General features: G+C 40.4%; 1 protein-coding gene across 2 annotated transcripts; it reads left to right on the forward strand.

Annotated features, from left to right (window-relative positions):
• Positions 1-358: 358 nt before the first annotated feature.
• On the forward strand, positions 359-14,808 carry mlxip (MLX interacting protein). Of its 2 annotated transcripts, none has more exons than XM_018668449.2 (17): positions 359-965; positions 4,310-4,416; positions 5,034-5,119; positions 5,348-5,437; positions 5,584-5,625; positions 6,072-6,243; positions 6,422-6,514; positions 6,699-6,793; positions 7,541-8,123; positions 8,500-8,606; positions 8,865-8,985; positions 9,073-9,185; positions 9,509-9,616; positions 9,770-9,897; positions 9,987-10,110; positions 10,847-10,976; positions 12,598-14,808. In XM_018668449.2, the coding sequence occupies exons 1-17, from the start codon at positions 643-645 to the stop codon at positions 12,702-12,704; spliced, it is 2,529 nt and encodes an 842-aa protein (XP_018523965.1). In that variant the 5' UTR covers positions 359-642; the 3' UTR covers positions 12,705-14,808. The 2 variants fall into 2 exon arrangements, with proteins under 2 accessions (XP_018523965.1, XP_018523964.1); XM_018668448.2 differs by having other exon boundaries at positions 360-965; positions 6,003-6,243.
• Positions 14,809-16,006: the final 1,198 nt, after the last annotated feature.

Here is a 16,006-nt window from a genome sequence, read left to right on the forward strand (position 1 = left end):
CCTTAAACGCTGATAATTTAGTTTCTACGGCCTTTCAACCTTTTATTTAAGCCATTTTACTGTAGAATGACCACTTGATACCTTGAGTACATTTTGTACTTTTAATCACGTGAGAATTTGAAAGCAGGACTTTTACTTGTAATGGAGTAGTTTAACTTGAGTAAAGGAATCTTTCCACCACAACTCATTTAAAGCCTTTCGACACAATTCTTTCACAGTTTATTCCAGTACAGTTTAACTGTCTGTGGAGCAGAGGACCAGCAGAGAAAACTGAATGTGTAGAGACCTGTCGCCTCGGGTTTATTTTGAGTTTTTTAGTGGGTGGGGCTCTGACACCGACCAACCAGAGACGCTTCAGTACAGGAACTTCCTGCTCCGGACAGAAGAGCAGGTTTTTGTCAGCTGGTCTCTGCGACTCTCTAGCTACGTCAACTATCTATCAGGACAACAAGAAGTTAACTTTGGTCACTAATCACCAACAGCAACTTTTAAGATGAGTGGTCTGGACCGGGACTCTACGGCACTGAGTTGACAGACTTTAAGCAAGAGTCAGCCTCAGCCGCGCCGTCGCCCAGCCTCATGAACGGGGAGAGTTTTATTGTCCTAGCTTGCTGGCTAACGTTAGCAATTTGAGTTACCGACATGGCTACTAGAGAGGTATCTTTTCGGCAGAAATACCGTCGCCCACCGGCGAGCATAAAGCAGGAGCAGGATGACGACTCGGACGTGGAGGAGACTCACCTGGTGCTGAGGAGGACGGACGGGCTGGAGTCTCAGATCATCCACAGCGGACACTTCATGGTGTCCTCGCCCCACAGCGAGCACCCCCCAAAGAAAGGCTACGACTTCGACACTGTCAACAAACAGACCTGTCAGACCTACCATTTCGGCAAGGCGAGCACGTCACACCTCTCAATAGACGCCTCACTGACCAAACTCTTTGAGTGCATGACTCTGGCGTACAGGTGAGCTCATAACAACACCTCACCACCCCGTGCTCACATGGGAACATTCATTTTCACTTCAGCTTTTCACCCTAGTCCACGTTGAGCTAATCTATATCCTGTCCAGACCAGCGAAGTCGCGCACGAGACACTGTGGTGTGAAATTGCAGTCACGAGTCTTCTCTTCGTGTAACTTCCTGTTTGACCCCTTATAATTTTGATTTAGTTTGGTGTAGTGGTGAAAGAAGTGCTCAGACCCTCTACGTAAATGAAAGCGTCAATGCCACAGTGTAAAAATACTCACAAGTAAAAGCCCTGCATTCAAAATTCCCCTTAAATTAAAGTGCAGAAATGGCATCAGCAAAACGTAAATAATTTGTAAAGAATCTGCAGAAGAAAGTAAACTAACGGGTCACGCCCCTTCTTGAGGGTCACAAGATTACATGGGAGAGAAGGAGGATCAGTAGATTATAAGACTATATTTCATTTAGGATATTTTTTACCTCTTCAAGCGATGATTTAAATGAAGCCATCTAAGAAGTTGGAAAATCTAAAAACTCTGCTGGAAATGCTCACATCTAATGTGAAAGGTGAGAAGAGGCCCCAACAGTTTTTTGTAAAACTGTCCTGTGCCAAAAGGATTGGTTTAATCTTAAACATTGCATTGTGTTTTAAAAGCTGGAAAATAATCAGTCAAATAAATGTAGTGTAGTGTAACAAACAATATTTCCCTCTGAAATGTTGTGGTTTAGAGGTATACTAATTAGAAGTCGAATTAGAGGTACCTCAAATTTATACTTCAGTACAGTACTTGAGTAAATCTACTTGTACTCTGAGGACAGGGCCTGATGAACTCTAGTCATACTCTCTTCGCTCTTGAAAGAAAGATCTTTGTACTGTCTTAGGGTGGAGTGATTTAGATAGGTAATTGGGAGCAATCTGTAATCTTTCAGCAGAATTGGGACAAAGTTAGCTGCCAGGAGAGTTTCATCATGCCTTGCAGAAGTCGCCACGGGCTGCGCAATTCTCATATCTAGCAACGGATCTAACATCATGATAGAAGATGTTTTTGTTTCTTGGTTGTGCTCAGGTTGAGGCACAGCTCCAGACTTGTTAAGTCACGTCTAAACTGGAATCAAGTCAAGTCAACTTTATTTACACAGTGCTAAATCATAACAGAAGTTAATCTCTGGGCAGGTCTAGACTGTGTTTTTTACAATGTTGCCAACAGTGGGAAGGAAAAACTCCCATTATATATATTCCTGACTGTGACAGAAAAGAAATCTAAATTTCTCCTGGTGTGTAACGTCTTCAATGAGTGACAGCGATATATGAATGATTTTTTTTGTGATCAGCTGGCCTCATCACTTAGTGAAGGTTAACAGAAGCGTATAATGACATCTCTTTCTCTCGCTGTGTTAATCAATTATTTTGAGAATTTTAGTCATGAGTCCAAATTTAATTTTGGAGAGAGTGAGAGAGGTTAGTCATTACAAACCATAAACTACTCTATTATTTCTGAGAATCTGGTTGCCTTCACCATCATCCAATTAATAAATCCATTGGTTCCTCTGGAAATATGAGGCATAGAGATAATGATTATTTTAAGTGTCAGTCGTTAAACGTCAAAATCTTAAAAGATGTCATTCAAAATGCAACTCATGATCCTGAAAAGACAAACTAAACCCAGGACAAGGAATATTGATACCTTTATAGTTAATATTGAAGTAGTGAAATTAAGATAAGTTAAGATATAACCTAAAAGATGCAAAGAAAGTTGAGTTTAAATGCAGTTGATGTTAGTAGACATTGTAAATACCACACCCATGGGTCACTGTTTACAGCTGTAGTGTTGCTGAAGTATTGGTGCAGAGCCAGCTGCTCAGAGGATTCCCTCTGACTTTGCAAATGGCACCAACTTAGACTGAGTGAGAAAGCTATTAATAGACCAGGAGAGCACCACTACCATTTACTGTTCTGCTGTTGTCATTTATCCTGAAAGGAGAAGGGGCTGGTATTTATATACACAAGAGAGCATTTACTTGCAGCATGAACACTGGTGGGTCTGCAAAGTTTTCCCTTACATCACTGCCTCTTCTCTCCTCATTGCACCGAGCTGGACTACCCACCTGCTTACCTACTTATTAGAACTGGTTTTTCTACTCACATAACACTTTTACAGAAAGTAAGCACACAATCCATAACGGGAAAAATGGAAAAGACTGAACAGGAAGGACAGACTGTAAAAAAGAAGGGACAGGAAGGATGGATGGAAAGAGGGAAACCGAGTTTACCCTTTTAGACTGTGATAAACATAGACTTTAGTCATATTATTGGACATTTGCACCAACATTTTTGAAGGTTTGAGCATATTGTTGTTATCGGTCTCACATGTTAAAATTCACATCAGTGTTCTTTGATTTCACAGTTTCAGTCCAGTATGGGGCAACTCCGCTTGTTCTAGCATGTCCGGCTCTCCCGTCAGAACTAAATAGTTTATGTTCACTGATACTGAACAGACTGTCCACAGTCACAGTAATATCACTGTGCTGTTATCATGAATTTCACATACTCACATGAGTACATGCTGATTGATTATTCCGATGTCCCCTTGTTTTATGTTTAGTAGCACAGGTGTGTGTTGATCCTTCTCAGTTTATTTTTTTAGACTCCTTGGCTCCATATTCAAGTTGTAACTACTGTATCCTTTTTAACTTGAGCCTGACCCTGACAGGCTGCCTCTTGTTTGCTTTGCATGTTTTATTTCTTGATGTGCCAGTGTCGGTCAAGGTAACCTCTACAGAACTATGTACTGTAGCACTTAGATTCTCAGGTTAGAATTGAACTTGTCTGTTCTTCTGGTTTAATTTTTTTTTTTTTTACAGTGCATATAGTTTATTTTTAACACTTTCACATTTTTGACTCTTAAATACAGATTGTATTTCTAAACAGTTTGTTCCACAGCCCATTGCATGGGCATAGGGAGCCAAATTCAGTCCATCAGACATGTAACGCCACCAAATGATGCCTTCTTACCTTTTAATGAGTGATGGATGCCGGCTCAGTTTTACACTAAGCAAGTATCACTCTTAGGTGCTTAGGCTTGGGGTCATGGAGCAGAATAAAGTCATGCTAGAACAAACTCTATTTTTTATGTCTGTGGAATTTGCTTTTTATCTTGTATCAGAAAGACCATCAGAAAGGGCCACCTTCTGTTGATAATGCAAAAGAAAGCACTATGATCTAAGATGGTTTTTATTATTGTGATATACCTTTTTGGGTTAAGCAGTCAGATTTGTCACACAGCATGTCTCATCTGTCTCATTAGAGAGATTGTTTCATTGTTATTTTTCTTGTCTTTTCAGTGGTAAGTTGGTATCTCCCAAGTGGAAGAACTTCAAAGGTCTAAAGCTGCTTTGGAGAGACAAGATCCGCCTCAACAACGCCATATGGAGAGCGTGGTATATGCAATGTAAGAGTTCCACACTGTCTCTTTCATTTAACATCCACAGAGTGTAGATTGTGTTATTTAGGATTTTGTTTAAAGTGGTTGAAAGTTAACTTTTCATCAAGCTGCAGCATGCATGAAAATATCAGGAAGTGGACCAAGTATGTGTTGTCAGAAGGAGGGGCAGAGGGCTGTACGGTCATAAACCATATGTAGTCTTTATATTCATCAGTCATCCAGATACCAACAGGCTTTATTTATCTGCTCAGTTCACATGTGTCTACCGAGGCGAACTTACACTTAACTGTAACATAAACATAATCTGTTACATAAATACTGGCGCGGTTTTAGTACAGTTTGTTTACATGCCATTAACAGTTTTCTTAGAGTGACTAAAAGCAGCTGTCATTCGCATGTCACAAAAATAAACACAAACTGGATCAAGCTTGTCAAGAGCTACAACCGTTCAGCTGATGCTGTTGATGTTAGCAGGGCCTGATGAAGCTGCTGTCTGCAATGATGATGATGCTACAAGATGTTAATTTGTAAAACTGCATTACAAATGTCACTCACCCGGATTGAAAAATAGGAACTGTGTATTTTCAGCTGGTAATAATTTGGGTTATTTTTTCTCTTTCCAGATGTGGAGAAAAGGGAGAATCCTGTTTGTCACTTTGTCACTCCCCTCGATGGAAGTATGGACTTGGATGTCCATCGTCCTGCAGAGGTAAAGAAAGATAAACAGCGTCATTAGACGGTGTCCAAACAGCAGCAGGGACTTTCCGTTTTTTTTTCCTGTCACTAAAATCCTCATGTGGATCATTCTACAGTTTATTTAGTCTCTCAAACCCTTGCTTGTCATTGAGTTTTATGTTTCCCTTGTCACTTCCTTTCTTTGTGCTGAGTGTTTGTTATGGACTTTGGTTTAGTTCCCATCTCCCTCTGTTTTTTGTAGGCCATTGCCACAGAGGGGAAATGCTGGAAAAGAAGAATTGAAATTGTCATTAGAGAATATCACAAGTGGAGAACATACTTCAAGAAAAGAGTACTTACTATTGTTAAGTTTTTATATCAATACACTTTAAGTTTCTGTCAGGGTGATACTGGGCTTTTCATAGATGTATTCTGTTTACATATGTGGTTGTAAAACATTAATATTTATCTAATGTGACACTCACAACTCTTTTATAGTTACAGAAGCACAAGGACGATGACCTCTCAAGCTTGCTGAAGGTAAGCAAAACTGCATCATGCTCGACCCATCAAACTGCTGCTAGTATTAACATAATCATCACAGTCGACATCTGTTCAACCAGATGTTGATACTAATTGCATCAACCCATGTTAACCCAGTCACATTATTCACATACTCTTGAACTATTGCTTACAAAGTACTTTTGACTGCTCACACCTACTTTAGCTTGTAACTTACTGACAGACACAATGTATGTATATATATGTAAATAAGGCAGATTATTACTAATGCATGAACTGTGGACACAAAGCACTGGAAGTAGTTCAGTGCCATTTTGGCTGTACTCAACTGCATACTCAATTGCATGCTTGTGTGTTATTAACTGGCGTGATGGTTGCATTTTGAATACTCAAAGGGGCCAGAGGAGCAGTTATCACTGTTTGGGGAAGTCTCTCCAGACATGCTCCGTGTCTCCTTTTGGCAGGATGAAGAGGCTGCTGCACGCCGTGTGCCTCGCAAGCATAACGACACGCCCGCACCTATGGAGATGGATACGCTCTTTGACATGGATGTTTTGATGTCTGAGTTTTCAGACACATTGTTCTCCACGTTGGCCTCACACCAGCCCATAGCCTGGCCCAATCCAAGGGAAATTGGTGAGAAAATCATGTGCTGCCTGTTGAAATCAGTAGAGATGTCCTAATTAGATTTTTACAATATTCCTACTCAGTCAATTCTTGATTTAATAATTGCTTCTGTCTTTCATTTATTGCTTTCTCTACATTCTCTGTCAAAATACTGGCATGTCTTCCCCCTCCTCTCCCTACCTTACAGCTCATGCAGGGAACGCAGACATGATCCAGCCAGGACTCATCCCCTTACAACCCAACCTAGACTTCATCGTGGACTCCTTTGATCCACTGCAAGGTAGCAGCAGTAAGGCACCACCCATAGCTGCAGCACTACTGCACACACACTAATGGTGCACACTTTACAGGAATCAAGCGCACATGTTCTAGTAACACTGCTGCAGCAGTTGGCTTAGCCTAACACAAAAAAAAGTAGTTTGATTTTTACTAACCTCTAGCTAACATAGAGACTCTTGTTCCAGACTTATTTCACAGCCTCCGTCAGCCCGTCTACCCCTCTGTCTCCCCCACTGCATCATCTGTCACCCCTCTATCCAGCAGCAGCTCTCAGTCACAGGTAAACACAGACTCGTGGCACAGTCCCTAACACACACCACCATGATGAAAGTTTGTGCAAGGAGTGTGTTCTTTTTCCTAGATTTAAAATGTATGGGTTTTAAAAAATGTAAATTTATGAGTATTCCCACCACACCTTCTACCATCTTTCTGTTTTAATGTAGTTAAAGAAAAACAATGTAACATAATAATATTACTAAACTTTATTTACGTAGCACTTTTCATACATCACTTTCTGCTCAAGCTGCTTAACATTAAATTTAAATTCTTTTGAGAATCAAACACTCACACACAAAATATGACTAAATAATTTGCTTCTCTTTCTTTTCGTGTCATCCTTGAAGTTCCCCCAGAAGTAACTTATTTAGTCATATTTTGATTAAAGTATCAGAAAAAGTTACAGAGCTTCTGTTGGGATCCTAAATGTAGCTTTACCATAGGTCCTTATCTGACTTTCAGGTGCAAAAATATAACTGTAACTGTTTATCTGAGAGCCATGCCAAGGTCACGTTGTGGCAGCAGTGTTAATGCAGTTAAGGGCTTGTTCATGGACAAGTTTTTAAACAAGTAAAATAATCTTAAAATCTGTTATTTAGCTCACTGGAAGCCAGTGCAACAACTTAGAAAAGAAGTTAAATTACCTCTTTTATTTGCTCCAGGATTTGTGTACCGTCTCTTCAGTTTCATGTTGAGCTATAAGAAAGAACTAAGTGAGTTTGTTGCCTTTTCCTTTGTTATCCCTTGCCAGGCCCAGTTAATGTCCTCCATGCACCTCACAACCAACATGTCCCCTCCTGGCCCCCTTCCCATCCCCTCTCCCATGGACAGTCAAACCAGTCGAACAGGTGGTGGCGATGCTGCCTACGTTCAAAACTACATGCCTCTGTTTCCTGGGCAGGTGGCACCCAGTGATCAAGCAGTAGTTTCCACAGTTCCTCAACCATTATCCCATGATCCTCTGGCGCAGTGCCTACCGGGTCAGGACATGGCTTCAGCAGCGTCCATGGTCCCCTCTCCCTTGAACAACACCTCTGCGCTGGATGAGACCGTACCACCATCCGTGATTACACACACAGCCTCCTCAACCATCACACCCAGCGACGCAGCCACCACCTTCAGCCAAGCCTCCGAGTACTGTTCCATATCTACACAATCTCCACCTCCTCCGTCCCAACTCCAAACCATGACTCCTTCGCCTGCCACTCCCGTACAGCACCATCAGACTTTTGCCCTGCCTCGCCCCTTTCAGTCGTCCAGTGCCAACAAAAACCGCCCCGTGCAAAGGATTGCTCCAGCTAACCCCCTCCCCTCCTCCCAATTCATCCTTACAGGTCTGTTGTTTCTGATCTCAAGTTCAAGATCCTGATTCTGCATATTGCACATTTTAACATTGTTGCCAGGTCACATTAACTTGATTACCACAAGGTAGCGCCAAAATATTTCTTATTTAGTAATACTGATTTAGACTGACGGTGATGTAGAAATTCTGCATGCATGTCTGAGTGACTGTAGCTTGTATCACTGATAACATCTTTGCCCGCTTAGGTTTTAATACGATTGCACATCTTTGTAAAATTCAGTTTCAAGATATTGTGTAAGTATAAGTTGTGCAATCTTTAGTTCAGAGAATGATGTGATTTTCTGCACAAATCGAAAAGCCACTGAGAAACTGAAAACTAACACTTTATTGTCAATGTTCATCCTCAGCCCCTTTCCCAGGTCATGCCAATGCTGTGATTGTTACACCAACACCTCTGAAAGCAGATGTGGTCCCTAATACTGGAGTGGTCATCACTTCGTCTCATCTCGGAGGGGTATGTTTTCAGCTCTGTCTGCGTTATCCTCACTGTTTTATTTTCCTCTTGTGCCACTGTGGGTGTTGAAATTGTTGAGTAGCCAGTAGAAAACGGCAACATTTAGATTTCATTGCTTTAATGTGTGTAATTGATAAATACGAACTTTACTTGTTTTCAAACTCAGATGGTCAGTTACAAACTGAAGATCATATTTATTGTAGTGATTCTTAGTCTTGTACCTCTTTTTTATTTCTTGCCCCTTTCTTCTCTTTTCAGGTATCTCAGGCTCCTGGATTTCATGTTGTATCTCAGACACAGAAGTCTCCCCAGCCGATTGTCCCCAAAGAAAAGTCTTATTCTTCCCTCCGCAAAAATCAGAAAGCCTCCTCTAGTGTCGGTTAGGGTTTGCTCTACACAGAAAGCACATGAAAACTCCAAACTCTCGCAGCACATCTTTTAAGTGTTTTTGTTTGTTTCTTCTCAGTTCACAGTCAGCCAGGATCAGGTCAAGGGTCACCGTGTGTGTTAGATCAAGTTCCTAGTCCGCAGTCACTTATCAGCAGCAGTACAGCTCTGGTAAAGAACGAACAAAATCAGGTTTGTTTATGTTTCTTAATATAAGTAGCCTGCTCGTGTGATGGCTCCATTTTTGTGAGAATATTATTATTTGAATAACATTTTGGGCTTTCACAGGCTTGGACAAATGTTTTGAATGAAGATTAAACAGCACTTGTTATAAAGGCATATAGATGGAAAACTTTAAATCCCAATACTAAAAATAAAATAATATGGACTGAATTTAATGCCCAGGCAAATACACTGTATAAGTCTGTCTGTGACATCAGTAGCATTTCCCCTTTTGCTGTGTAATATAAGACACACTCTCAGTAGGCCTCTGTGTAATATTTTTGCTGTGACAGAGCCGGAGGACAACATACATATCTGCTGAGCAAAAGAGACGATCAAACATCAACATTGGCTTTAAAACACTCTGCAACCTGGTTCCCACTCTGAAGCCCCAATCAAATGTAAGTCTGTGTGTTCTTCATAAAACACCCACATTAGATTCAGGATATCACTGTTTTTGTTCATGTTTGTGCACAGTATTTGCTTCGCATAATTGTTGCACACACCTAAGCTGCTCTCTCACTTCCCTGTGATATTTCACTTTGTGCATTTAGATCAGTTATGCAGTCACAATGCAGAAGACAGTGGAGCATATTGGGAAGCTCCAGCAGGAGAGGCAGCAGATGCAGGAAGAGGTTAAAAGACTTCGAGAGGAGATAGAGGAGCTCAACACCTCCATTAAGTATGTTAAAGTACTGTATATATTTCACATATGCATATGATATACAAAACTCTCACTTGTTTCTGTCTCCTGTCACTGCTTAATCACAGCTTGTGTCAGCAACAGCTGCCTGCAACAGGGGTGCCCGTCAGACGACAAGGCATCGACCACATGCAAGAGAAGTTCAATGAATATGTAAAGAGCCGCACTCTTCAGAACTGGAAGTTCTGGATTGTATCCTTCAGTGAAAGAGCTCTTACACTGTTTCTTGCTTATCAGTATCACAGCGAATGGTGTAAGCATTTTGTTGCACCCTGTTCAAGTGAGACTCATCCATATCAGAATGATTATATCTGTGTCATGCACTGTAAAGGCAGACATAATGGATGCATAACTGAAACATTTAAAAATCTTCCAGTCACTCCTGAGGAAAACAAAACAGCTGCTAGTCCAGGCGATACAGACAGACACATTTAAACATGCAGTGGCCACTGTGCTTAGAGGCTAAATTCACTGTGACAGTTTTCGCATTGTATTTTAGAAGGAGAATTGCTCTGTTTGTTATTTGCCTAACTATCTGGGAAAATAGACAAACTCCATTTCAGGCAGAATTTCTCAGGATTTGCCCTGTGGCTGGTGTCAGGTGTTGTCTACACACAGGGGCATTGTCAGGGGCATTAATTATCTCTGGCAATGTTTTATTGTTATGTTTTTTGAGGTGAATACAATAATGCATGTGCAATAAGTGTACAATAAGTCCATTACACCAAGACATTTCAATAACTGCTTTTATTTCTGAACTTATTCCATTACCAAGTGACTCCGATTAATCCCTGAGTCATACTTGAACAAACAAGAAAGACATGATTAGTTGCATATTTTTCAGTTAAAGCAAACCACAAAATTAAACATGACATTGCATTTCTTTCACTCTGTACTTTAACTGATCCTTGACCATCATCGGTTCTAGTTCAGTATCATTATGAAGCCTCTTTTTGAAACATTCAATGGGATGGTGTCAACCACAAGCAGAGCAGAGCTGTGTCAGACCACATTACAATGGCTTGATCGTCACTGTTCCCTTCCGGTGCTCAGACCCAGTAAGTAAACTACTCTGTCAAAAACTGTCTCATAGACATCCAGCACAAACACACACTCATACATCATGTCACCTGCCCACCTGCTCTGTGGTTGCAACGTAAAGGATAAGTAATCGAGGATCATTTTCAGCCTGTAAGTAACTTTGCTCAGCTGCGAAGTGAATCATCATTTGTGTAATTGAGTTGCTCATGGTTTTCTGTTTCCTATCTGTCGCTATCTCAGTTTGTTTTTCCTGCCTTTTCCTCTGTTTAAGCAACCATGACATGAAAGGAAGTTTACCGGTGCTTTTTTTTTTTTTACACGAAATCACTCTTGACTCTTTCCGATTTTAGCAGTTGCAGTCAGTGGATCTGATAACGTGAGGTGACGTCAAAAGATTTCTATCATTCCGTTAGTTTTAGCAGCTCACTGGAGGCTGGGCCTGCAGCTCTACAGAAAACTACAAAGAATGGAAGAAGATTATCACTCCAGCTTTTTATTCCCTTGCCTATTGGGGCTGTCCCCTCAAATGTAATCATTCAAATCTGCCAGTGTTACCTCATCACTTGTCAAACATTTTTTAAAATTCCCCTAAGTCATTGTCCTCAGCATGACACATGATTCTTATGCATCTTGGAAAACCTGTGTTTAATGCACAGACAAATAATGAATTTACCCACAGTGTCCTGGAAAACATTGAACATAAAATATTCTAGCACATGAGCACTTTCACAAAAGAAGTTTTTACTGTGCCACAAAATCACGTCAGAATCAGAAAGTCAGTGGCCTTAGAGCTCAGTTCAAGGACAATAAGATTGCTTTTGTGTCCATGTCTCACAATTCTGCCTTGTAACTACTGATGTGCTAGAATGAAAATTTCACTGTTTGATTTACATGATCAAATGCAGCTTTTTACACATAGTACCTTGATAGATCCTTAAAAAAGTGGCCATGTTATTTGACTTTGTATAATGTGACATGGGTCACTCGTAGTAACAAGCTCACTGAGAATTATCACAGGAGTATTCGGTGTCTGCTCATTGTTTTGGTTTTACAGCCCACAGCTTTACTATTTTGGTTTCATCTCTGATTTCGTCTTTTATTGATCCTGATTACAGCTGCAGGAGACATAAACCTGCTATAATCAACCTGCACAGTACCGGAAACAAGACTGCAGATAAATTCTGATGTTACCCATTAGACCTGCTGCTCTGCTGGATGTATAAAGAGGCTGCTGTCTGCTAACACAATCACTGCATCAACTTTGCTTAGTGACACTGTGACAGTGTTGTTTTCTGCTTGTTGTGCTGCCCCCAAGTGGCCAAAAAAATCAACTGATGGAGGATAATAAGATTGCTTTCTAGAATGGAAAATGATATTACTTGTGCAAGTTCTCTTTCAGGACCTGTTTTCAAATATCCCCTTTGATCATGCCACTGTCAAGCCTTGCCTCCTACCCAGTCTTTACAAATTGAGTTGTTGTATTCAGCTGCCAAATCACAAACATCTTGGAAAATTGTGAATGAATTAATCACCTACTGTTTAGCACTCTGTAAGGATACATAGTAAGACACTTATCTTCAAAATGATCTGTTTTACAGTCGGGTTATGATTATTAAATTGTTATTTCTTTTCTTTCAGTGGTGCTGAGTACTCTTCGCCAGCTGAGTACAACAACGTCCATTCTCAGTGATCCATCCCTGCTGCCTGAAGAAGCCATCAAGGCTGTTACACACACAGATGCATAGCATGCTCTCAGAGGAGGTGAGGTGACCTAAAAGCCACCTGAACCTTTTAACAGCAATCACCAAAGTGACATATCACTTCTTTACCTTAAAGCCATTCAGCAAGGTCACCAGGTCTTCCACAGATCCACTACTTCCCTGAAAAATAAATGGAATGATGAATGCAGGCAAATTCTGGCTTACTTTTACTCGGCATGTACGATGGTCATACATTTGTTCTGTTGTACGCTGATTCTTGGGAATGATGCACACAGGGAGCCTTACCTCTCACATTTCTAACAATTGTGCTAAAATGGGTTTTATTTTCATATTATATTTGAATGACAGCAGCTACTACTACCTTCACCCGCTTTAGGTGAAGATCTTCCAAATACTTTATGGGAAGATGGTACTTGTGGTTTGCTTCTTGAGCAACATTATGTTAAAAAGGGAAATATTGAGTGATTGTTCATGTTGTGTTCTCTCTCAGATGTATAATAAGTACATGGACATGATGCTTTTATCACAAAGGGAGGAGATGAATGTAGGGTTATTTTAGGAACAGTCTGCTGTATAGTTTGCATTTTATTGAGGCTCTGAAACCTCCCAGAAAGGCTTCACACCAGAATGTAGGGGGATCACCTGGAACATGGCCAAGTTGATCACAGGTGGGCTCATCTATACCCTAATCAATACCAGAGAGGTGAGAGCTTTTATCATCTTTCCCACCCTTCATTTACTCAGGTGAAAGTTGTTTTGCCAGTTAACAGTAGTGGTGTCCTGGTGGTTTTCCATCCATGCTGAACTTCCTCCTTCATACTTTGCTTGCTCTGCCCATTTCGAGTGAGTTTAACTGCAGATTTCACAAGAAAGCAGTCACTTTACATACATGGGTTTCTGTTGGGCAGATCACAGCATAATGGAGCAGTATTACAGCCCTCATAGGGAGCATAACTGAAATAGTACGTAGTAGATATATGCTATATTCACATGTACAGTGTTATAAGATCTTAATGCACAGAAGCTGTAGCTGTCTTTTCTGTTCTTCACTAGTCACTCAGGGCTATTATTTTCCATTCAGCTATGAACAAATCAATCTCAGCAGGAAGACACAGGTTACAGGTCACATCACATGGTCTGATTTGCCCTTTTTTTCCCCAATGTATAATTACGCTAATTTCTAATGTGTGTCAATGGAAGACCTGTGAGTAAACAGTCTGCCAAGTCAAGACACAGCACACATTAGAAAACCAAAAGCCATATCAAAGCGTAGTTTACCCATCCCGTTCGTTCCTTTGTTGCGTTACTGATGTAATATTTGACGGAGCACTTTGCTCTGTCGACGGCTAAAGAATTAGACACAGTGCAGGTTAGTCAGCATGTGGGACACACATCAGCCTCAAGGTCTAAGTGCCCTTACCTGTGATCTCTGCTGGCTGATTTCCTTTAATTGTTTTTTGTTTGTTGTTTAATTTGTGGTTCAGCACTCCTCAGGCAGATGTAGATTTTCTGAGCAACTTATTTTACTCTTGAGTTTTACAGGAGTGTAAGGCACCACTTTTATTTGATGAATGTGCAGCTTTTTGTGTGCAGTCTTCTTATTGTGAAGTGTCTCTTGAGATTTTCCTTTTTCAATTTACAGTCAGACAGAGAAAGCAGCTGTCAAAATTTAACTCTTACAAACAGTGCAAACAGTGAAATGTTGAGAGCTCACATGTACCCAGAATTATTTATTACTACTGTAAGAAAGTTAAAATGCACCTCCAAATGCAGCTATGGTTGTCATGATTGAAAATGAAGATTTTTGTTTTGACTTTTTTGTGATTGTTTTCTCCCCTTCAAACTAAAAATGAAGATATGATTTAATTTTTTAGTGTATGACAAAAACCCTCAATCTTCTACTGCAGCTTGGCATTTGTGTGATGATTTTTTTTTTCTTTTTTTTTAATTATCCAATGATTTTAAAATGTTTGTCATACCAGGTTGGATTTCCAGCTTCTTGTTTGCTGTTTTTGTGAGGTGATTTTGTACCAAATGGTGTACAGTATATCACTGCAGATTGGTTCTCCCCAAATTTAGTATTGTATTTCATTTGTTTTAATAAGTAAAGATATTTTCTTATGCTGCATATGAGTGTTGTTTCCCACAAAGTTCCCAAGTTTTTAAATGCCTTAAATAATTATGAATGACAATAAAAAAAAAACAACAAAAATGATAATTTTGACTCTTTATTATATTATTCTCAATAAATATGATTTGGTTTAAATAAATATTACTTGGTTATCAAACACTACGGAGCCCCGGAGTGGTCGGAGAGAAAAAACATTTAGTGAGGGCACGTTTTTCTACACAGAACACACTAAACGCTATTGCGTGCGCAAGAAATACAATTTGTTCCCACGTTTTAGTAAATTATAATACATTCATGGTGCTAACCAGTGAGCATACCTGGTGCCTTTCAGCATAAGGTGAAGGGGAGTCCAGGCTATATTTATGTCAATTAGTTGACAAAACATTAGATGAGGCTGTACTATTCTCATGATTAAGTAATGTAATATATAAATATAAAAGTAATTTAACTAATGTTGCCTTTCTAGTTACTAATCAACTTAACACTGATATTTGAGGTAGGTGCAATGCACTTCATGTTTCGGAGACAGAGGCTGTCAGTGATCATGGCTCTCTGTATATTCACTCAACTCGTGCGCGCAAATAAAGTAAAACGTGAGAACGATTTGTATTTGATTTTCGCGCGCTCAATGTAGTGAAACTATCTTCTTTTATATATCTCTCGGGCCGCTCCGGAGCTCCATAAGATACAGATAATAAGTGGTAAAAACAAACAAACAAATAAAAATACTATGAAGTAACATCCAGAACAAGTTTAGTTCTTAGCCGCGTAAAACAGGATTACGCTTTTTAGACGTTGCAGCAGACACCTGGCAAACGCGTAACTGTGCATGTGCTGCTCAAAGGCGGGTAGGGTGCAGTCCTTCGTGGCCTCAGCCCCATTGCTCAGCAGCGACTCCATATCCTGAACGCACTGGCTGATGTTCTTCAACGCAGGCGTCAGGTCCGGGGTCAGCTCAGGCATTTTCATCATGAAGCAGCGAAAGGTGGAGAGGCATTGAACTGTGAGCAGCTGCTGCTCCGACCCGACCAGCTCCGTGATTCTCCACAGGTGACAGGACATGTCGGGGACCACTCCGGATCCATCCTGTATGAGAAGGACTTGGTCAGTAAATGAGAGCCAGGGGTGGAGAATAACTTGGTACATTTAGTCAAGCAGCTACACTATTAGCCTACAATAGTAGCCTAATGCTCAA

This window comes from Lates calcarifer, linkage group LG13 (genome assembly GCF_001640805.2).
Source record: "Lates calcarifer isolate ASB-BC8 linkage group LG13, TLL_Latcal_v3, whole genome shotgun sequence".
Taxonomy (NCBI): Eukaryota; Metazoa; Chordata; class Actinopteri; family Centropomidae; genus Lates; species Lates calcarifer.

Coding starts and splice junctions, on each gene's coding strand:
- mlxip (XM_018668448.2), top strand. CDS start 643: ATGGCTACTAGAGAGGTATCTTTTCGGCAGAAATACCGTCGCCCACCG. Junction 4,417..5,033: donor GAGAGCGTGGTATATGCAAT/GTAAGAGTTCCA, acceptor TTCTCTTTCCAG/ATGTGGAGAAAAGGGAGAAT. Junction 9,186..9,508: donor TAAAGAACGAACAAAATCAG/GTTTGTTTATGT, acceptor TTGCTGTGACAG/AGCCGGAGGACAACATACAT.